The sequence below is a fragment of the Pristis pectinata genome, chromosome 5 (genome assembly GCF_009764475.1).
Source record: "Pristis pectinata isolate sPriPec2 chromosome 5, sPriPec2.1.pri, whole genome shotgun sequence".
In the NCBI taxonomy this organism is placed as follows: Eukaryota; Metazoa; Chordata; class Chondrichthyes; order Rhinopristiformes; family Pristidae; genus Pristis; species Pristis pectinata.
In genome coordinates this window covers 37,248,102-37,272,462 of record NC_067409.1, presented here as the reverse complement: position 1 = coordinate 37,272,462, position 24,361 = coordinate 37,248,102, and the positions used below count along the sequence as shown (strand labels likewise).

The 24,361-nt window shown below is 39.9% G+C and overlaps 1 protein-coding gene across 1 annotated transcript in view; it reads left to right on the top strand.

The window, feature by feature from the left end:
- The window catches only part of itga8 (integrin, alpha 8), a 213,215-nt gene that overhangs the window by 104,444 nt on the left and 84,410 nt on the right, over positions 1 to 24,361 (top strand). Inside the window, exons 19-22 of the mRNA XM_052015654.1 lie at positions 16,769 to 16,836; positions 17,084 to 17,231; positions 18,851 to 18,943; positions 22,363 to 22,442. Of these exons, the coding sequence (XP_051871614.1) occupies positions 16,769 to 16,836; positions 17,084 to 17,231; positions 18,851 to 18,943; positions 22,363 to 22,442 (389 nt within the window). The remainder of the gene's footprint in view (positions 1 to 16,768; positions 16,837 to 17,083; positions 17,232 to 18,850; positions 18,944 to 22,362; positions 22,443 to 24,361) is intronic.

Sequence of the window (24,361 nt, the reverse complement as noted above, 5' to 3'; positions counted from 1 at the left end):
GTAGAACAAGACATTAGTGCAATAAAACACAATCAGTTTGTGGAGTGGCCTCAATAGACCTATAGCTGCCTTTCATTGCTGTTGAATTCTGAATTATGAGTAACCAAATGTCAGTCAAAAGAAATGTCAAACAAGAGAGTTGCAGAAGCATCCTTAAATTTCTCTACAAAATTAAAGTAGCCTAGCTTCTTTTACTTCAGTGAAAGCTATCTTATGGGCTTGCATTGTGTGGTAAATCTATGAAAAGCATATGTGACATTACTGACACCACATCTCCTATTATTTACACCTCAGATATCACATTTCAAGAAATAATGTTATCATGGTGACCAATGTAGAAGGGTCAGCTGGTGACAAACCTTCATAGCCACCATGGTTATATTGTCATGAGATGTTGGAGTTTCTTCTCAATTTCCTTATCGTAACTAATCCTCAGAAACTGAAGTAGTTTTTCCTTCTGGTTTTATTTTTGACTTGTCCCAGCATATTTTCTGAGACAGTAGCCGTATCCCTGTAGCTGTGGCTAGCTGTTTCAAGAGGAATTATTGGCAGTTAGTCACTGGCACTCTGTTGCTCCTTCCTTAATCACCTAATTAACTTTGGCTTCATGCAGACAGACTTCAAAGGGGCTAGGGAAATCCCAAAGGCATTAATGTTTTTCCCCCGGCTTTTCTCAAGACAGGAAAAGTTAAAATTGGATAGAAATCTCAACTTAGACTGATTTCTGTTCCTTTCATTTATTCACCTTTTGTGAACTAAATTGACCAAAAAAAATCCAACATTGCATGACCAATCTGTTTACCATTTATTAAGGTGTGAATCCAAACCAATCTTGCTGAAGTCCATTCATCACACCTGTAGATTTGATGTGATAACACATCTTTTAATGTGTTGACGTAAAATATCTGTCAACAGAAGATATTTTACAGATAGATATATGATACATATATCACTGTGATCATGAATAATAATGTGCCACATTGTTTCAATTCCATGATATCAAAAGAGCAAAAAATAAATTGCTTGAAGAAATTAGCGGGTCAAGCAGTATCTGTGGAGGCAAAAGGATATTTGATGTTTGGGGTCGAAACCCTGCACAGGACTGAGAGTGTAGAGGGAAGATAGCCAGTATATAGAAGTGAGAGGGAGGGGTGAGACGGTGTTGGTAGGTGATGAGTGGAACCAGATTAGAAGGGGGGTGGGGGGTGGTGGGCAGATGGAGCCAGATGGGGAAGGGGGAGCGGGGACTCTGATATGTGAGAGATGGAAACAGATAAGGCAGAGGAAAGATTAGTCAAATGGAACTGAGTGGGGGAGGGGAAGGGGAGGGAAGAGAGAGGGTATGTTTGATAGTAATAAATGACACGCTTGCAAATTCTTCCTTCCTGGCTGGGTTTTTCCAGCAATTTCTGTTTTATTTCAATTTTCTAACAACTACAGTATTACCCAATCTTCCCAATTATCCATATTTTCTCCATGATGCTGGAGAAACTCAGCAGGCCAGGCAACATCCGTGGAGAAAAGCTTTTTTCCACAGATGCTGCCTGGCCTGCTGAGTTCCTCCAGTATCATAGTGTTTTTCATCTAGATTCCAGCATCTGCAGTCCTTTGTGTCTCATCTTTATTTTCTCTGTTTCCCTCCATAGTAAACATTAACTCTACTCTAGGCTTTGCTGTTGAGTCGAAGCAGCATATTCTACAGTTTCAAAATCCAGTACATCATTCCCTGACTGTCTTGTCAATATCCTTATTGCTTCAGTCATGCCAATCAGCTTAATCCTTAGCATTTTTATCTTTGGAGAATACAATATGAGTTTATCCCGTCTCTATAGATAAATTCCTTTGTAATGAGTATCCTAGTTAATCAGTCCTGAACCTTTTCCAATGCCAGCATATCATCTTTAAAGTGGAATGTTCAAGACCTAGCTCAAGGTCCTTCATAAAATCCAACCAGTGCAGTAGTATTCCCCTGCTCTTATGATCTACTCCTCTGCTGACAAAGCTTGGTTCATCCACTTTATGTAATAAAACACATGTACCAATTATGCCACCAATAACAGTGTTTCAGCTGACCACAGGTTTCTATCTCCACACCTTCCTAGCCTATTAAGTATTTCCAGCATTTTATGATTTTAAGTATCTATCCAACTTGTCAAGAATCTCTTGCCTTTATCAAATGAAAGGCCTCAGAAGAAGCATATAAGAACTTGCATTAATCAGTTAAGCGAACCTTTTGTCAGTAAATTCCTCCACAAAACCTTAAAGTTTATCATGTTTTGAATATTTTTCTCGTAAGTGCCTGAGGGAAAATTATTCTGACATTATTCAGAGCACAATGACTGGAGGTACTCAAAAGATGATTGAAGCTTTTGTGTTGAGCTCTTCACATTTCATTTGTTTTTCTAAGACTGTTTGTCAATGCAGCAGACATTCTGAGTTAATGCAGAACATTCAGAATTGCAGGGAATGCTCAACGCACACAGGACAGGTTTCAACAAGGTTACGTTGTGGCACTTCTACCTACCATCATTGACACTTTTGATTCCATCGTTTCCACTTCAGAAATTGTTTGTACAGTGCTGCATTTTGGTTGAATGCATACTGTTAGAATGCTTTAAATTCCTGTAGGAATTTATTTAAAGCCATTTAAGTCCCTTGTGAGTGTTTCCCTTCTGCATTGGTATTCTGAGGTTTTGCTGTTGCTGCCCATCTGGCATCACACCATCAGCACATTTGGTTCTGTTTCTGAACACTGATTTCTGCATTGTTTGTGACAATTTCAGCACTGGCTTCTAGCAAAGACTCTTTGCACATGTCCTTGTAATAGTCGCAGAACATAATTTTCTGCCAGCTGAAATACTTAGTGATTCAGATGCTGTGTCACAGCCAGAATGCAACAATTACTTTGGTAGGTGGGGTTAGTGAAGACAAAGGCAGGTCCCCTACATTCAGAAATGGGGGAAGTTATGATGGGAACAAAGAAATGGCAGAGCAATTAAATATATACTTTGGTTTTGTCTTCACAAGTGCAAATAACCTTCCAGATATGTTTGGAACCAAGGGTCTAGAGGGAAGGAGAAACTGAAGGAACTAAGTATTGATAAAGAACTAGTGCTTGGGGGCTGACAATCTATTTCCCAAAAATGAAAATGGCTCTGGAAATATTGGGTGCACCGCTGGTCATCTTCTGAAATCCTTTCGACTCTGGAGCAGTTCCCAAAGATTGGAGGGTGGCAAATGTAACTCCACTGTTGATTAAGAAAATGAAGAAGACAAAAAAGAATAAGGAATTACAGACCAATAAGCCTAGCATCAGCAGTGTGGAAAATGCTAGAAGCTATTATAAAAGATGTAATAACAGAACACTTGGAAAACATTCACTGGATTGTACAAACTCAGCATGGGTTTATGAAAGGGAAATCATGCTTAGCAAGTCTCCTGGAGATTTCTGAGGATGTAACCAGTTAAACAGATAAAGGAAAAGCAGGGGAGGTTGCGTATTTGGACTTTCAGAAGGCTTTTGATAAGATCACAGAAAAGAAGTTAGTGTGTAAAATCAAGTCACGTATATTCTGGCATGGATTGTGATTCAAACAATCTGCTGGAGGAACTCAACAGGTCGAGCATCATCTGCGGGAGGAAGGGAATTGCTGATGTTTTAGTGAGTCCTGATGCACGGTTTCAACCCAAAGCGTCAACAGTTCCGTTCCTCCCACAGATGCTGCTTGATCCACTGAGTTCCTCCAGCAGATTGTTTGTTGCTCCAGACTCCAGCAGCTGCAGTGTCTCCATGGATTGAGATTGGTTGGCAGGCAGGAAACAGAACAGGAATAAACTGTGTTTTTTCCAGCTTGCAGGCAGTGACTAATGGGGTACTGCACTTGGGGCCCCTGGCTTTGGCTGCAGCTCTTCACAATGATCTAATGAGGAAACAAAATGTAACGTCCTGAAGTTCGCAAATTACACAAAATTGGGTGTGTGGGGGTGGAGGATTGACCCATGAAGAGGATGCAAAGGGGCTCCAATGTGATTTACACAAGTTGAGTGAATGAGCAAATACACTCTAATTGAGTTCAACATGGATAAATGTGTGGTTACACACTTTGGTTCTAAAAGCAGGAAGACAAATTATTATCTGAATTGTGAACTGTCAAATTCTGGTAGCACATTATAGAGTAAAAGGTAGGGACCTTTGGGGCGGTGATATACAGAGACATTTTGGGGTGCAAGTCCATAGCGTGTTGAAATTGGTGACACAGGTGGATTGGGTAGTGAAGAAGGTTTCTGGTTTGCTTGCATTCATTGGCTGAGGCATTGACTATAGGAGTTGGGACTTCATGTTGCAGCTGTACAAAACATTGGTTAGACCATTCTTGGAGTATTGCATACAGTTCTGGTCACTACACTACAGGAAAGATGTGGTAGCAACAGAGAGAGTACACAACAGATTCACCAGGATGTTGCTTGGAAAGGAGGGCTGTAGTTATAAGGAGAAATTGGATAGGCTGGGTTATTCTCACTGGAATGCAAGGGGCTAAGGGATGACCTGAAGAAGAATGTTTTTACCATGGATGGAGTACTGTGAAGATTCATTAGACTGATGATAGGACTGACGTATGAAGGGAGATTGGATCAATTGCACCTACATTAACTGGTGTTTAGAGGAATAAGAGGGATATCATTGAAGCATATAAAATTATAACAAGACTAGACAGACTACATGCAGGGAGGGTGTTCCTGATGACTGGAAAGTGGATGATTAACATGATTATGTTGAATGGTGGAGCAAGCTCGAAGAGCCCAATGGCCTACTTCTGCCCCAACTTTTTTATGTCTCTATGAGCTAGATAAACAAGCAGTACAAGACAACACGTGTGAGCTCAGAAAGATCCAGAAAGAGATGATTGAGAAGAACAACCGTGTAGCAGTTCCACTTCATTTGACCAGGGACAGCCTTGGCATGCTGAATGCTTGGTTGCTTTGTTGAGAGATATGCCCCAAGTTACACTGGTTTGATGCCAAAAAAATTCCTGATGACCCTTGCTTTCTAGCCAATGGGCGCCACACAGCTCATTGCCCACGATCACATTAGCTTGCAATCCTTTATCCAACTTGAACCTCCTTTACATTGAGAATCTTTCATTCTCTCGGCTGCTCCTCCTCTAATCTAGCCTGGACTGGTAGCATCACACTGTGTTAAACTAAAAACATGCTCTGTGGGTAAATTGGTAAATTAATTTACTATTGTCATTTGTACCGAGGTACAGTGAAAAACTTGTCTTGCACACCATCCATACAGATCAATTCGTTACACAGTGCATTGAAGTAGTACAAGGTAAAACAATAACAGAATGCAGAATGAAGTGTTACAGTTACAGAGAAAGTGCAGTGCAGGTAAACAATAAGGTGCAAGGTCATAACAAGGTAGATTGTGAGGTCAAGAGTCCAACTTTTCGTACTAGGGGACCGTTCAATAGTGTTATAACAGTGGGATAGAAGCTGTCCTTGAGCCTGGTGGTATGTGCTTTCAGGCTTTTGTATCTTCTGTCCAATGGGAGGGGGGAGAAGAGAGAAAGTCCGGGGTGGGTGGGGGCTTTGATCATGCTGGCTGCTTTACTGAGGCAGCGAGAAGTGAAGACAGAGTCCATGGAGGGAAGGCTGGTTTCCGTGATGTGCTGAGCTGTGCCCACAACTCTCTGCAGTTTCTTGCGGTCTCGGGCTGAGCGGTTGCCATACCAAGCTGTGATGCATCTGGATAGGATGGTTTCTCTGGTGCATTGATAAAAATTGGTGAGGTTCAAGGGGGACATGCCAAATTTCTTTAGCCTCCTGAGTAAGTAGAGGCACCAGTGAGCTTTCTTGGCCGTGGCATCTACGTGGTTGGACCAGGGCAGGCTATTGGTGATGTTCACTCCTTGGAACTTGAAGCTCTCAATCCTCTCGACCTCAGCACCATTGATGTAAACAGGGGTTTGTGCACCACCCAGCTCCCTGAAGCCAATGACCAGCTCTTTTGTTTTGCTGATATTGAGGGAAAGCTTATTGTCATGACACCATCTTACTAAGCTCTCTATCTCCTTCCTGTACTCTGAGTCATTGTTATTTATGATATGGCCCACTACAGTGGTTGCATCTGCAATCATGTAGATGGAGTTAGAGCAGAATCTGGCCATGCAGTCCTGAGTGCATAGGCAGTGGAGTAAGGGGCTGAGGATGCAGTCTTGTGGGGCACCAGTGTCGAGAATAATTGTGGCGAGGTGTTGCTGCCTATCCTCACTGATTGCGATCTGTTGGTCAGGAAGTCAAGGATCCAGTTGCAAAGGGAGGTGTTGAGCCCCAGATCTTGGAGTTTAAAGATGAGTTTGCTTGGAATTATAGTATTGAAGGCAGAGCTGTAGTCAATAGATAATCGTCTAATGTAGGTGTCTTTACTGTCCAGTTGCTCCGGAGATGAGTGTAGGGCCATGGAGATGGCGTCCTTTGGTAAATTCATTTATTATTGTCACTTGTACCGAGGTACAGTGAAAAACTTGTCTTGCACACTGTCCATACAGATCAATTCATTACACAGTGCATTGAAGTAGTACAAGGTAAAATAACAGAATGCAGAATGAAGTGTAGATAGCAAAGCAAAGCAGCGGTAGGTGCAAAGCAGTTTGGGACAACAAATAATCTGCTGGAGGAACTCAGCAGGTTGAGCAACGTCAGTGGGAGGAAAAGAATTGTTGGCACTTTGGGTCAAAACCCTGATGCAGTTCCTCCAGCAGATTGTTTGTTGCTCCAGATTCCAGCATCTGCTGTCTCTTGTGCCTCCTCTGTGGTTTTGGGTGCTGCCTAAGGCTGGTCCTTTGAACCTTGGCAAGTGGCTACAATGGTTGCTGCAGGCACTGCACTGGTGATGCTCAGTTGGTTTCTATCCTGATGCTTGGGCACTTCTGTTAGCTCTAGTTGTTTTCCTTTACCTAGAACGTAGTATCTAGGTGCACCCTCCTCTGGTGACTCTGACTTTTCTTTTGCCTGAGTGTGGCATCAGGGTGCCCTGGTAAAACAGAAGTCAGTGGGTCACCAGAGGAAAACACTCCAGAGGTTGGAGTCATACCTCTCTCCAAGAAAGATGGTCAGAAGTCAGTCTTTCTAGCCCCATGATTCCACAATAATCAGTTCCATTTACAACTCCTCAGCAGTGAAGCAGTCCATGTCTGCATGTGGCAAGATCGAGAAAACATTTAGGCGCAGGCTGATAAGTAACAATTGACATTTGTGCCCCAAAAGTGCCAGACAGTCAGCATGGCTTTGTATGAGGGTAGCGGTTAGCATAACGCTTTACAGTGCCAGCAACCAGGTTCAATTCTGGCCACTGTCTGTAAGGAGTTTGTACGTTCTCCCCGTGTCTGCGTGGGTTTCCTCCGGGTGCTCTGGTTTCCTCCCACATTCCAAAGACGTAGGGGTTAGGAAGTTGTGGGCATGTTATGTTGGTGCCAGAAGTGTGGCGACAGTTGCGGGCTGCACCCAAAAGATGCATTTCACTGTGTGTTTCAATGTACATGTGACTAATAAAGATAGCTTATCATTAATTTCATTGAGATTTTTGAGACTGTAGCAAAGGAGGTTGATGAAGCTAGGGTGGTAAATGTTGCCTATATGGACTTTTGTGAGGTGTTTGACAAGGATCCGCATAGGAGGCTGGTCCAGAAGGTTAAGGCACATGGGATCTAAGGCGAGCTGGTTAATTGAATTCAAAATTGACTTGGTGATAGGAGACAGAGGATGGTAGTGGAAACATGCTTTTCTGGTTGGAAGTCTGTGACTAGTAGTGTACCACAGGGATTGATGATGGGTCCTTTGCGTTTGTGATATATGTTAATGACTTGGATGTGAATGTAGGAAGTATGGTTAGTAAGTTTGCATATGACACAAAAATTGGTGGTGTTGTGGATAGCAAGGAAGATTATTTAAGGGTACAGCAGGATATAGATCAGGTGGAAAGTTGGGTGGATTGTTGACACACAGAATTTATCCTGACAAGTGGGAAGTGATGCATTTTGGTTGGTCAACTAGGGCAGGACCTATACAGTAAATGGTAGGGTCCTATGAACATTGGGGTTCATGTCAATATTTCACTGAAAGTGGCAACATAGGATGGTGAAGAAGGCATATGGCCTGCTTGCCTTCATAGTCAGGGCACAGAATACAAGAGTTGGGATGTTACAATTTTACTAAACGCTAGTTAGGCCACACTATTGTGTGCAGTTCTGGTGGCCACATTATAGGAAGGATGTGATTGCATTGGAAGGAGTGTAGTGGAGATTCACCAAGATGTTGTCTGGATTGGAGGACTTTAGTTTGGGAGCGATTGGATTGGCTAGGCTTGGTTACCTGGAGCAAAGAAGGCTGAAGTGTAACCCAACAGGAGTGTACAAAATTATGAGAGGCATAGATAGGGTAGTCAAGATCTTTTCTCCATGGTAGGGCTATCAGAAACTAGAGGACATAGGTTTAAGGTGAGAGATAGGAGTTTTAAAGGGGATTAGAGGGGAAGGTGTTTTATTCAGAGAGTGGTTGATATGTCCTGTTGGAAGAGGTGGAATCAGGTACAATTACTATGTTTAAGAGGTATTTAGACAGACACTTAAACTGTCAATGCATGAAAGGATCCAGTCCTAATGTGGGCAAATGAAATTAGTGTAGATGGGCAAAAAAGTCAGCATGGATATGATGGGCTGAAGGGCCCTTTTCTGAACTGAACAGCTCTATGACTATATCTTGACTTAGCAACATATCATCATTGCTTCATTATTGCCATGAGGATTGCAGCAGCTCAGTCTGGTAGCCCAACACCATCTTCTCTCAGGCATTTAGGGATGAGCCTTGTTGGTGCGCCACATCCCACTAATGAATGTAAGCTAATGATGCTTACATTGGAGCATCACACTGTAAACTAGATGTGACTGTTCAAATGAGTTTGTTCCAGCCAATCAAACCATGGTGTGTGTGTGTGTGTGTGTGTGTGTCTGTCTGTCTGTCTGTCTGTCTGTCTGTCTCTGTGTGTCTGCCTGTCTGTGTGTATGTGTGTGTCTGTGTGTGTGTGTGTGTGTGTGTGTATCTGTCTGTCTGTCCATCTGTGTGAATATGTGTGTGTGTGTTTGTCTATCTCTGTGTGTGTCTGTGTCAGTCTGTGTGTGTTTGTCTGTCTATGTGTGTGTCTGTCTGTCTTTCTGTGTGTGTTTGTGTGTGTGTGTGTGTGGGGGGGGCTGTCTGTCTGTCTGTATGTTCTGAACAGTTTCATCAGTGGTGTTGGATTGAAATGTGATATCAAAAATGCAGTGAAGAAACTGCCAGCATTTCATCGCCTCCCTCTCCCATCTATGTCACAGCTAAGTGGTTGCAATGAGACTTTTCCAGAATCTCATTCTTTCCGGTTCAGGTCAAGGTAGAGTTAAATAAATATAAAAGAAGTGACATTTAAAAACAAACTTGTATGTGTGCCAGCACACATTTTTCTGTTTATCACAAGGAATTCCCTTAGATTGTGGGAATGGAGGAGACAGACAGGATGGCAGCAGCAGGTGTGTTGGTTAGCTACATCAAGTTCAGATGTGGACCGACCAGTGTTTATACTGGTGGAGTCCCTGACATCACACAACTTAGGAAGATGGTTTTCATTTATTTAAATGCTTGGTATTTACTTCATTTAACATGGTAAACAGAAGGCAGTTCACTCACATTTTTTTAAATCCAGGTCACATTTGTCATGAGAAATGAATGATCTCCTTGGAAACTTAATGGGATGGAATGCTGGGATTTCAATGGAAATCAAACAGTGATTCAAGTCAAGTCAGGACAAGTCGAGTTTATTGTCATGTACACAAGCACAGTGAGGTCCAGGTACAATGGAAAACTTGCTTGCAGCAGAATCACCGGCGTGTAGGTATAGACAACACACAGAATATAAATTATACATAAATTGTACGAGACAGTGAAGAGAGAGAGAAAAAAAAAGACTGAGCAAAAAACAAGACCCTAGTGCAAAACATAAAGAAACAATCAGAGACAAGTTCATGGTTGTGCAAGAGGTGGTCTGTAGTGTTCCATTGTTGAGGTGGGGTTAGGGTTGTGCAGGCTGGTTCAAGAACCTTATGGTTGTAGGAAAGCAGCTGTTCCTGAACCTGGTGGTATGGGACTTCAGGTTTCTGTACTTCTTGCCTGATGGTAGCAGCAAGGAGAGGTCATGACCTGGATGGTGGGGGTCCTTGATGATAGATGCCTTCTACTTGAGGCAGCACCTCCTGGCGAGGAGGGCTGTATCCATGTTGGACTGGCATTTCATCATTTTGCTGCTCCGGTTTAAAATTATTCTCTGCAGGTTTCTAAAACATTAAATGTAGAATAATAAATAGACCAAAGTAAAGTTTCCAGATGCTGGAACTCTAATATAGAAGCAATATTTCTAGTGTTATGGACTCAGTGAAAGTCCCTTTAAGATAGAGAGTGTGTGTGTATGTGTGTGTGGGGCGTGCTTACGTCAATAGAAGATAAAGGACGTAATGACGTTGTTGAAGAAGTCAGAAGAAGAAGAAAGAGAGAGAGAGAAGGGAGAGAGACACCAGCCTGCTTGTTTTCTCTATCGATGGATGAGAAACAATAACTGTGTTTGCCACTGAAATCCATGTATGGAAGTTGGAAGTAATCCGGTGGAGTTCACTTTGTTGCTGACCTGTAGAAGGAAACAGGTATTTGTGTGTGGACGACCACGGTTCGGATGCTTTTCGGGGTGAGGAAGTCACTACCGAGTAAACACTGAAGTGTCGTTTGGGTTCCATCATGGAACATTTGGATTTCGTATGTACTCTCTCTATGTTTTTCTACATCTACATCTTATCTTCAGACAACGGTGGTTGTTGAAGAAGCCCTTGCTCATGTTTCACCTTATGGCTTGCGGAACTGAACTTTAAGAACCATTCAGGAACTGGGAGTTTTGGACTTTGTCACACACACACACGAAGAGTTTAGTTTTGGGGTTAACGTTCGAGGTTTAACATTCTTGAATTCTAACATACTAACATTTTTACTTTTATTTTACGTATTATCAATAGTAGTGATTAATAAAATAGTTTTTAACACTGAATCATGCTCAGTGTGTTTCTTTTGTTGCTGGTTCGTGACACTAGCATTTTCTATTTTAGTTTTCATATTTATCATTGTTTCCAAGAAGTGCTCCTGTATTTGTATCAGTACATTACAGAGTATGGAAGTAGCTCTTAACTCACAGTTAATAATCAAAATTTGCCTTAATCCTCAATGATTTTTGCTACTACTGTCAAGCAATCGTTTTGTCTGGAGATCTGCTCTTGAGCACCTTGGTGATCTGGCTGCAATTGTTTTGGAAACCTGCTAAAACAAAGTAACCTTGTTTCCTCTTAGTTTCGTCAGTCTGTGTTGTACCTCATTGTCATCCTCTCATACTTAGTCAGCGCTCTGCCCTCTGCACTCCTTCACACTCTGTTCATTTGTCCCACTAACAATATTCTCCATCATCTGACCCTTTAAATTTTAATTTTAATGGTGATTCCTCCATGTTATATTTGTTGATGCCTTTGAGATCACATTTACTGAATGCTCACAACCTCCAGTGCCCCTGCGATGGAGTAAAGAAGAGTTTCAGCTGTGAAGAGAGAAACAAAAATAATTTTTCAAGATCGTAACCCTTCAGTAGAACAGGAAGAAAGCTACAGATGTGAAAACTGGATTTTACTCTTTACAAATCCATGCTGGCTTCTCTAATCAATTAAAATACTTTCAAGGTGTCTAGTCAATCTGTTATTATTTATAGACTCTGTTAATTACTTGACAACAGATATAAGACCAGTTGGTCTGCAATCCCTTGGTTTCTCTCTGGTAACTTACTTAAACAGCCATAACATGCACAGTTTTCCTATCTAATTGGACTGTTCTGAATCAAGAAAACCTATTCTTTGAGTATTATCAGTGTTCTCAACTACTTCAGTTCTCACCAGAATTTTATTGCTTTCTGGCCTGGGGATTTGTCACTCTTTATTGTTTTTATTAGTGTCATTTGGCTCTGTCCCTATTTCAATACTAGTTTTCCAGGTATTTTCTGGATATTGTCATCTTCATTTACTGGAATCAATGATACAAAGTAATCACTTAATATGTCCACTATTTTCATTTACAGTATCACTCGTATTAATTTTTAAGGGACTCGCATTGCTCCTGATCACCCTCTTTTTTTTCTAGATTCTCACCATTTTGTATTTATTTTTATACTCTTTGGTCTTTTCATGCTCCCTTTTAGAAACATTTTCTCTCTGCTTTGGTCTCCTTGCCAACGAAGGCAACAAAGGTCCACAAGACTGATTCCTAGGATGTCAGGACTGCTATATGAGGAGAGATTGAGTCAACTAGGTTTGTATTCACTAGAGTTAAGAAGAGTGAGAGGGGATCTCATTGAAACTTACAAATTTCTGGCAAGGTACAGAGACTGGATGTGAGGAGGGTGTTTCCCTAGGTTGGGGAATTGAGAGCGAGGTTCACGGTCTTACGATATGGGCTAAGACATTTAAGACTGAAATGAGGAGAAATTGCTTCACTAAGAGGATGGTGAACCTGTGGAATTCATTACCACAGAGATCTGCAGAGGCCAAATTGCTGAATAAATTTAAGTAGGAGACTGATAAATTTCTAGATGCAACAGTCATTAAGGGGTATAGGAAGATAGCAGAAATAATGGTATTTAGATAGATGATAGGCTATGATATTAAGAGAATCAAAAGATGTGGACAGTGCAAGACAGATCAGCTATGATAGAGCTGACTCAAAGGGCCAAGTAAACCATTCCTGCTTCTATTTTCCCATGTTTTCTCTGCTTTTTTACGTTTTGACTCTCTTTGCTGTTTCTTTGCATTTCCAAATCACTGATTTTTTTTGCCTCTTAAGGCATTCTTCTTTTTGGCCAGTAGAGCTCCTGCTACCCAGGAGTATAAATTGGTTCTGCCTCAAAGTAAATTAGAAGAGTGTATCAAAGCAGTGAAGAAGACAACAGCACTGGTGTATAAAAGTAAGGGAATCCTGGTGAGATTGTACAAGGTTTTAGTGAGATTTCTTCTGCAGCAATGTGCGTAGTTTTGGTCTTGATCCCTGAAGTTATTGAAACCTAGATTCATACATAGAGTGAGGGTGTTGTCCTTTGAGGAAATATTGAACAAGATCAGCCTATAATTACTGGAGTTTAAGAGAATGAGAGGTGATCTCACTGAGGCACATTGATAGCATGAATATGAAGTTGGCTAATTAACAGACAACAGGGGCTGTGTGAACGATAGTTTATCGGACTGGAAGAGGGTAAATAGTAGCATTCCCCAGGATCAATGTTGGGGACATTGCTTTGGTTTGATCTGTATTGAAGATCTCAACTTGGGGGGTACAAACCACAATTTCTAACCTTGAAGATGACACAAAATGTGGCTGTATTGTGAACTGTGAAGAGGAGAGCATAATGTAAGCAGGCTGGTAGAAATGGGCAGACGCCTGGCAGATGAAGTTTAATGCAGAGAAATGTGAGGTGATGCATTTTGGTAGGAAAAATGAGGAGAGGCAATGTAGACTAAAAGGTACAGCTGTAAAAGGGCTGTAGGACCAGAGGGTGCACGAAAAATTGTAAGTGAAAGGGCAGATTGAGAAAGTGGTTATTGAGGCACAGACAGTTCTGAGGGTTATCTAGAGAGGTATAGGGTCCAAAAGCAGTGTAGTCGAACCTTTATTAAGATAGTGGTTTGATCTCAACTGGAGTATTATGTGCAATTTTGGTCACATCATTATTAAAAAGATGACTAGGCATTAGAGAGCGTTCAGAAAAGATTTAAGAGAATAATTCCTGGGATGAGGAACTATAGTTATGTGGATAAATCAGAGAGACTAGGGAGGGGGGAGATTTCATTGCAGCAGGCAAGGCTGAGGGGAGGTCTGATAGAAGTATGATAAAGGGGCACAGTGGCACTGCACATAGGACAATTGCTTCATAGCTCTAGCATCCCAGGTTTGATTCTAATCTATGGTGCTGTCTATGAGAAGTTTGCACATTCTCCCTGTATCACCAAGGGTTTCCCCTGATTGCTGTGGTTTCCTCCCATGTCCCATTGACATGCTAGTTGGTAGGTTAATTGATGACTGTAAATTACTATGCCATAAGGAAATATGGACAGATGAACAGTGCAGGCTGTTCCCTTTAGTAGAGGGATCAAGGACTAAAGGTCACAGGTTTAAAAGAAAAGGTAAGAGAATTAAATAAAACAGAAATACTGAAGATTTACCAAGTCAGGCAGCATCTGTGGAGAGAGAAATGTTTCCAGTTGATGATCTTGGTGCAGACAGAACGGTGAAATAGATCAACATTTGCCTTGTCTGTATAACCACCATCCCTTGGAGTCCACCAGGTCACAAATATCGTTACCCTGGAAATAAGGTTTTCCTCACTGTTGAGAGTCAAGCTCCTGAAACCTAACAGCATTGTGGAAGTAGTTTCATTGCATGGACTGCTACCAGTAACATGGCCACTCAAGACTAGCCTTTCAGCCTGAGTTAGTGATAACCAATAAATCCTGCCCTTGTCAAAGAAACCACATCCTGTGAATAAATAAAAAAAAACTGTATTGCATTTCTGCTGTCATGGCATAACTTTTGTACACAAAAGCGCAGAGCAAAAACTTTGGGACAAATAAATTACTTTCTGATATTGCATAAAGATAGAAGTTATTCCCTTGGCTTATTACTAACTCCCAGTCCATTAGTCTTTGCTGATATTCCACTTAAAGTTCACAAACTAATTTGACATAGTTACATTCACTTACGATTTATTAACATCTCAAATACATACAATACATCAACATAGAACACGAGCTTGGTTCCTCACTATTTAATAAATTTACTTAATATAATTACATCTGAGTATTGTTTAAAACAATGTTCTGTGGGACCTGTCAGAACATTTTAAAAAGTTCTCTTACATACCTTCCAGATTTACAACCACACATTCAATACATAGTTTTTCTTGTAGTTTCTTTATTAAAGAGAGCCCTTCAATGCAAGCCCTTCACTCTGCACTTGTGTTACTGTACCTTCAGAAGACAGATATATGATTCTACACTTTTTGCTATTAGCACAACAATAAAATATCTTTAATTAAGAACAGCAGTGTGAAAAGATACAATCAAAAGTGATTAAGAAGAGAATATGCGTTGAAAAGAAAAAAAGTTTGGAGATACTATAATTTATCAAAGTTTAATGTTGCTAATCCAGCTAAGATTTTGAAAGTAATCTGTTGCTTAAATGTTTTATATTTATTTGATGTAAAAATTGAGATTACTGAAGTGCAATTATGAGTTCATATGGGAGGAAAGGGTTTGATTTATAAATAAATAAATAGCATCATGAAACTAATTAAAAAATGGAGGTAAACTGTTGGGAGGATGTTTCACTGAAACTATATTGATTCAATTACATTTTTAAATTTGTAATTTTCACTGACAGATTGAAAAAATGTAAAGGTGGGGAAGATTTATTGTTTGCAAAATAATTCACTTTCTGGGAAGACGAACAGAGGAACTTGTAATCACGAATCATACAACACAATGAAACTGAAAGGTTACGTTCCCTTGCACAGCTCCGGTTTTTGCTGATTGAGCGTCTTTTATGGGAGGCATGAGACACTATTGATAGTCGTTTCAATCAGAAAGTAAACCCTAGAAGACTGTCTTGTATTTTTCCAATTTTAAGCACAAGCCGTATGTCGACTAAGTTGGCATGGATCCCACAAGTGATTTATCTTCTTGTTTGTTGTGGAAGCTGGAGCATTCTGCCAAGATATGTGGACACATATCCTTGTGGCCAAATTTAAGAGTTGTGTTTATATTGTTCCCCATGATGGGTCTTATAACTCTGGCAAATAGGCTGATTTTGGACATGTGGTCTCCCTGAATTGCTGTTCAAAAGGTGGATTCTGGAGCAAGACCATTACATGTGTGAAAGTGTGCCTTTCAGGAAGCAGCCCTCCAATATTCCTCTGGTAAATGGGAGTATAATTTATGGGATATAGTGTAATTGTGGTATTTGCACAGCAAGTGTTTTTCTTTGGATCACTTTGGTTTCCTGTAGTTTGCTTACATACAGAGCTCAGCAACATTTGTTTCCAACTTATTTCCATTTCTTATTTCGGTGGCTGCGATCTTTCTTACTCATGAAAACTTAGCTCTGGAAAGGGAAAGATTGATTTATGCTTGAGTTTCCTGCATTGTCAGCTATTTGTCAGTGTCCTCAGGTAGTTCCAAAAAGCTACATATCATTTTAGAAAGAGAAACTCCTGTGTGGCTTCATCCAGTCATTTGTAGATATCGTTGATGGTAGAAAAGTAACTGTGTGAATGTAATGAGGTTATGTAAGGAAGGACGATTCACTGAAAGCAAACTTAAATGAATTGCATTGTAGACAGGCCAGTAAATTGTTTAAATTGTGTTTGTTCTAACTTGGCATTCAGCTAACTAGCAAATGCTTGTGCAATTTTCTTGGTTCTACTCAATGGCAAGGATTAGGGAGCCTAATTCTTGCAACATCGAGTCTGACTCTTAAAGCTGGTTAAGAAAACAATTTAAGTATCATTTCTAGACCTATTTACAGTTTTAAATTGATCCCTGTACTTTCCATATTGAACAACACAAAACACGAGACTTTATCATTGAGGCAATTCTTTTTCACACAGGCACATATTCTCCTGGACTGTGGAGAAGACAATGTTTGCATCCCAGCCCTTAAACTTTCAGCTGTCCCGTAAGTTGAAAATCCTGCATGCTCTACATTTGCCAAAAGATTTTCAGTATTTATGCTTCACAGTTCAATACTTGGGTTTTCATCATGACTGTGTTATGATGATCATTTTTATTTTCAATAAGAGACCAAAGGAGTAATATCTTTATCATCTGTATAGTTTATTTGTAATTGGTAGGGGCTGCCAATTTGACTAGAAAAAGATAATAATTAACATACGCTGATGGTTCACCTTTTTATTGCTTCACAGTGATACACATCAAGTAATAATTGGAGATGAAAACCCTCTCATTTTAATCATAAATGCCAGGAATGAAGGAGAAGGAGCTTATGAAGCAGAACTCATTGTCAGCATACCATCAGAGGCAGATTACATTGGGGTTATTCGTAACAAAGAGGTAATGAAAAAGGAACAGTAACATAGTGGCTATGTTATAATGATGTAAAACATGATGATGCTGGAGGAACTCAGCAGGCCAGGCAGCATCTGTGGAGAAAAGCAGGCGGTCAACGTTTCAGGTCAGAACCCTCCTTCAGGACTGAAGATAGAAAAAGGGGAAGCTATGTAATAAACTGGTAATGCAGAGGTTTGGACTAATGGTCTGGAGACAGCAGGGAAACTTAAATTAACTGAATAAGATGGATTTTTTAAAAAGCTAATTTCACCACTGGTGACTGGGTTGTCCTAACATGCTTCAAGGAATGAAATCTATCATCCTTACCTGGTCTAGCCTATATATGACTTCATGCCAGCTGGGTTTTTTTGCTGCTCTTTTAAATGGTCTGGCAAGCCATATGTATCCCTTCAAACCCTGGAGTATAGAGGCTCATGACAGTGGATTGCCACCATCATTTTCCCAAGAGCTATAAGGAGAGGGGTATTAAATGCTGGCCATTGATGTCCACAAACTCTGAAAGAGAAAGAATAGAAGTGAAGGCACAATGACTGATTTGTCTCTGCAGGAACAACATTTGCAGGTTGTTGAATAATAATAATTCTACATTGATAATTTTTCCAACATAAGTTTTAAAAGTTTATGAAGTAAGGTCAAAATTGGAAACCTTTGAGAGTCATATATTCACAGAATTGTACAGCATGGAAGTAGGCCATTCAGCCCAACTAGTCGATGCTAAGTTTGCCATGAATCCTTATTTTTGCTGTTGAAAACACAACACAAAATCAATTGGGTACCTGTAATTGATAGTAAAGGAATATGAAAGGGAATGTAAAATTGAACTAAAGTGCATTTATTTAATGCAACTGTGGCTTTTCAAGTTCAGGGATCAAGTTTCAAAACTAATAAAACAATCACTGCAATGTGACAATTATTTTCTGAAAAATCATTACTTTGTATCACTTTATATGGTTTGGAATATACAGAGGATCATAGCTCTTTCAAAATAAGATGTGCCATCTAAATATAACTTTAAAATTCAGAAAGGCTAATACTGTAAAATTTAATACCTGTGATGCAGTTCTGTATTTTCCACCTTTACAGGACTTTGAGGGCTGCAAAGTTCCTGTGGTGCCAAGTGTCTGCACATCTGTTGTATTGTAGGCTTGTTAATGTCCTGAAAATGATGCACATTAGGACCAGAGCCCAGAATGCAGTTTGGGGACTTCAACAGTGCACCAGATACACAGAGTTCATGTAAAATGTATACTGCTTGTGAGGCCCCTTGCCTTATGCTGAGTTTTTGTTTGTAACATGGACTAATTCTTTTTGGCCTTCTGGGAATAACAGTTGCTTTGGTTTCCACCTGTTTTATTGCACCTTGGCTGTTTGTGGGAATGAGCATGTACATGCTCATTCCCACAAATAGCCTTATGTAGTTGATGGAATTGCACCATCAACTACATAAGGCTATTTACCAAGAAAGCTGCCAATAAGTGTCACCTATATTGGAACTATGGCTATCCAACTAAATATTTCTGCAGCTGAGTTTTATACTGAAAAAAAAATTTCTGAATTTGCACAGAGCTTATGTTTTTGTTCCCCTTTTCTTTGTTCCCCAGGCACTGAGCAAGCTAAGCTGTGCCTATAACGTAGGAAATTCAACTCAAATGGTTGTCTGTGACCTGGGAAACCCCATGGCAGCTGGAACCAATGTAAGTAAAAATAAAGGCTTTTACAAATCATATTATATTCTTTTTGCACATGGTGAAAATGGTAGACAAAGTGAGAAAGCTATCATTCAACTCCTTTTCCAAGTGTTAATATTTAAAAAGTTTTTAGGTTTGTAATTTTACAGTGTGTGCTGAAATACCAGAGAGGGGAGCTTCAGAGAAATGTTTTGAATGTATTGGGTATGAATTGTATCTTTGCATCATTTGAGTTGGTTTCACAAGCTGGCACATTGCTTCTCTGTTCCCACGCTAAAAAATAATTTGGCAAGCTGATTTTCATATAACTGTGCCCTTTATTAAAACAGCTATCATGACAATATTGCTTGTGTTCATGTCACATGAACTAAGCAAGATTAGACAGCAATTCTTTAAAGTTCCCAGGCTGTATATCCAATCAAAAGTGTAACTCTTAAGTACTCTTTCATAACCCAGTCACACTGATCGAATACAATGTCCCCATTTTGGTGTATTGATGAGACTGCTTGAGCTGGATTGCTGTAACTTACTCAATGTATGGCTTTGCATTTAGCCTTATACAGCCAAACTTAAATTTATGTGTTAAGACCAATTATATCTATTTATATATAATAATGTTTGATTATGATGCTATAATATTAATAATTTGACATTAATAAACCAATTACTAGTTTAAGGATTTATTTTCCATTTACGATTGACCAATAGTATTGACTTCAAGTGATCAAGTATAGATTGTGTCATTTATGTTAGTGTGATTATGTCTTTCACGATACCATCTTATTGTGGACATTATCACTGTCCTAGACTGCTGCAACCATTGTTTTTATCAAAAGCTATTCAGTTGGCAGGGAATTTCATCAGTGCTGCTCCCATGCCAACTTCATGAATTCATTGGGAATGCGATAAAATCTAGCACTCCAAAGAAATTCCGGGTTATTGGCAACATTTCCAATATGCATTGACAATAGGTAAAAAAATGATCTGAACCAGTAGGGTAATATTATAATATCTATGTGTCAAGTCATTAATTGAAATAACTTTAGGAAGGCTTTACAGTTAGGAACTTTCTAGGAGCTACTCTGCTGATACAAGTTTAGCTGAAGTGCAGAGGGAACTTTGCTTATAATGTCATGTTCAGATGAAGGGTCTCAACCCGAAACATCGACTGTCCACTTCCCTCCACAGATGCTGCCTGACCCGTTGAATTCCTCCAGGATTAAGTTTGTTGTTATACATGCAAACATAATTTCCAGCAGACCAACACAAGCAAAGTGGGACTGGCTTGCAGGAATTCCCCAGCCTAAGCATAATTTTCTATCATAAACATCTTCAGAGTTAAAAACTAAAATCACTGGTAATAGCTGAGGCATTATTTTCAAAGGTTATGAAATGATCTTAACCTTTCAATGAAATGACCGCCTTCAAATCACTTCAGGATGTCAGGAACCATTCTATTCAGCATCTCAAATACTTTCAGCAGTCAAATTAATGGTCCATTACTCAGGTCAACATTGTGTATCTTCTACTCATACTTGATGTGTATATGTCAGTTAGATTTTATCCAATGCATATTAAGCATTGTCTAACAACCCTAAGCTCCAAATGATCCAATGCAGCTCAATCTGTTGCCTTGTTTTACTTCAACATTTTTCAGATTTGTTATTGAATTGTCATGGAGTAATACAGCAAAGGAGGAGGCCATTTGGCCCACCACATCCATGCTGACCCAGTTGATACCCATCAATATTAATCCCATCTTCCAGCACTTGGTCATAGCCTTCAATGCCCAGACAATTAAAGTGCTTGTCTATCCACTTCTTAAATGCTGTCAGCCACACTGCTTCCAGAAACTCACCATTGTCTGGGTGAAAAATGTCCTCCTCACATTCTCTCAGGGTAGGCATGGTAGTGTAGCAGTTAGTCTAATACTGTTAGAGCACCAGCAACCTGGGTTCAATTCCAGCCGCTGTCTGTAAGGAGTTTCTAAGTTCTCCCCGTGACTGCATGGGTTTCTTCCGGGTGCTCCAGTTTCCTCCCACATTCTAAAGACGTACAGGTTAGGAAGTTGTGGGCATGCTATGTTGGCACCGGAAACGTGGCGACACTTGCGGGCTGCCCCCAGAACACTCTACGCCAAAGATGCATTTCACTGTGTGTTTCAATGTACTTGTGACAAATAAAGATATCTTAAATCTCTTACCCCTTACCCTAAATCTATATCCTATGTATACCTTATCTATACTCCTCATAAACTTATATTCTTCAATCTTACTTCCTCTGCTCCAGGGAAACAGACTGAGCCTCTCCAGTCTCTCCTCATAACCAAAATGCTCCACCCCAGACGACATCCTGGTTAATCTCCTCTGCACCCTCTCTGGTGCTATCACATCCTTCCCATAGTGTGGTGACCAGTGTAAAAATTTCCCCCAGAATTTATTCTGATTGGTGAAGGGAGAAAGACATGTGAAGGAATAGGCAAGTTAAAGAAATTGGAGAAGGATATATGTCTAGAACTTTTATCATTTAGCATAGTTTTTAAGTGCTCATGATGGAAGTTTTACAAAAAAAAAAGACATAACCTACTAAAATTAGGGGATTGCTATCAAGATTCAGATGATTGTAATTTTCCCGTTGGATAGTACATCAACTGTACAGTGATAAACAGAAAATAGGTGTTTACTGTGGATTCTCAGGGTAGCCAAAAGTGAGAAGTGCTGTTTCACAGAGATCATTGCTTGTTTACAATTTACACGAAGGATTCAGACCCAGCAAATAAAAAAAATAATCTCAACATTTCTAGCCAAGAGCATTTGAATTGAAACTTGACTAGACTTGGAGTTGTTGAGTTTCTGGTCTTGATATTATAAAAAAGATTTAGAAGAATGGAAAAAATGTTCAAAAAGCCTACAGAAGAATGTAACTTGAAATGATCAGAAAAGGTTGGACGGAGTGGGCTTCTTTACTCTTGGAACAAAAAAGGTGGCTAAAAGATGATCTGATGGACAGTTTTACTTTATGGTAGGACTTGATTGGATAGAAATCAACAAACAATTTCATTTCTGAGGAGATCAAAGCTAGGGCCATAAATGTATAATAACCATCAATGGCTCTGACAAAGAATTTAGGGGAAACTTATTCACCTAAATTAGGAAAAGAAAGTAGAAGAAGTAGTTGAGGCAAATGGCATAGATGGGTTTTGGAGGGAGCTGGATAAGCAAGGGGTAGGAAAAGGGGTTAGAAGGATATGATGAGTCACCTAATCAGCATGAATTAGTATATTTACTGCTGAAGAAGGCAAGAGGCTGTGGTGGATTTAGTTTCATTGGTGCCATTGTTTATAACTGTGATCCACAGCAGGAGCTGAACACTTTAACTCTAGTAGCTGTTGATGGTTAATACTTTGATCTGTTTTTTGCCCCCAGCTGTCAGTGGGGCTACGTTTCTCAGTTCAACGGCTGGAGAAGGCAGATACCAATCTCAGCTTTTACCTGCAGATCAAAAGGTGAGTTGCAAATCAGCCCTGATTGCCATTCAATGAAAGAAATGCAAAAGGAGCAAAATGGTCTTCATTGGATGAAATCCATGGATCCGCCTCAACTCAATTTCGATGTCTTTCTGGAAGAATGTGCTGTACCCCACTTATCATCAGCATGTAACCAATACAACAAACACCATATTTACACAGCAAACAACACAAGCCATGCACACAGAACTGCTGAGAATCTGCTAAAAGATAATAGCTTGCTATTTCATGTAGTAGTTGAGATTTGTGTTAGCAAGTAATAAGATTTTGTGTTTTTGCCAAATTGAACTTGAACTTTCAAATTTTTCTAGACCATTGTAGGACCTCTCTCTCTCTCTCTCTCTCTCCTCTCTCTCTTCTCTCTCTCTCTCCCTCCCTTCCTCCCTCCCTCCCTCTCTCTCCCACTCCCTCTCCCTCCCACTCCCTCTCCCTTTCTCCTTAATGCTATCAGTTTGCAAAGTCCTCCATTGTAACCACCTTATAGTTTTTGCATTTCTTTATAACCTCTCTGCTTATTTGCTCCTCTATATCTCTCCCACTTATTGATGCTCTACAGAATTCACCCAGCAGTATAACATTCCCTCTATTTTTCCTTAGCTCTAACCAAACCGATTGTCTTTGACTTCTCCAGCACTGTAATATTATCAACACTGCTGTTCCTCTTTCCTTCCCTATCCTTCCTGAACACTTTGTATTCAGGAGTACCCAGTTCTGCCCCTTTTTGAGCCAAGTTCCTGTATTCACCACCACATCAGATTCCCATGTGGCTATCTGTGCCTGTAGTTCATTCACCTTAACTACCACACACCGTGATTGCTATACCTGCAAAGTAAACTGAATGTAGTTATACAATCCTCATTTTCACTGTAAACTGTTTATACTGACCTGATCTATTGTGAACTGTCTTCTCCGTTTCCTTTTGCTTTTTGGCCTTTTTATCTTAATAGACTTCACAAGAAGTTAGCATGCAGGTACAGCAAGTAATGTGGAAAGCTAGTAGAAGACACAAAAGAGTGCGCAGTATTAAAGTAAGGATGTTTTGATGCAACTTTACAGGGCACTGTTAAGACTGTGCCTGGAATACTGCACAGAGTTTTGCTCTCCAAGTTTAAGGAAGAATATACTCGCATTGGAGGCTGTGTGGAGAAGGTTTACTAGGTTGATTTCTGGGATGATAGGGTTGCCACATGAAGAAACATTGTTTAGCTTGGGCCTTTGCTGATTGGAGTTCAGAAGAATGAAAGATGATCTTATTGAACCATTAAATTCTGACGGGAAACAACAGGGTGATTACTGAGAGGATGATTTCCCCATTCGGAATATCAAGAGCTGGGGGCCACATTTTCAGAAAGAAGGATCATCCATTTCGGACAGACATGAGGAGGAATTTCTTCCTGCAGAGGGGTTGTGACTCTTTGGAATTCTCTATTCTCTGAATTGATTTTATTTTTAATGAAACCACTTAGGAGATTAATGAGGTCAAAATTTCTGTCTTAAATGATTATCCAGTATGAAAGGGCAAAGCCAGACTAGTTCATTTTGCAGTTAAACCTCTATTGTGTTATCATAAATGAAATAAGAATAGAAAATCAAGAATGAGTTGAGAGGTAAATTAATGCAAAACATCCAGATTTGATTGAGCCTCAAAGCTGTTCATCATTCATATTTTGAGTAATGCAATTTTGCAAAGTAAATGCTTCACATAGTAAAAGCCCGGCATAACTGGACTGGTAGTGAAGTATGTTCTGACATTCCTTTATGAGTTAAACTGCAACCTGGATATTGTATTTCTTTACCTCAATAAGCATGAATAAATTATTTTGGCTCTCAGATCAATCTTTAACAATTTCTTTGACAAGAAACACTTCATTAACTTGCTAATTAATTTATGTTTTTAA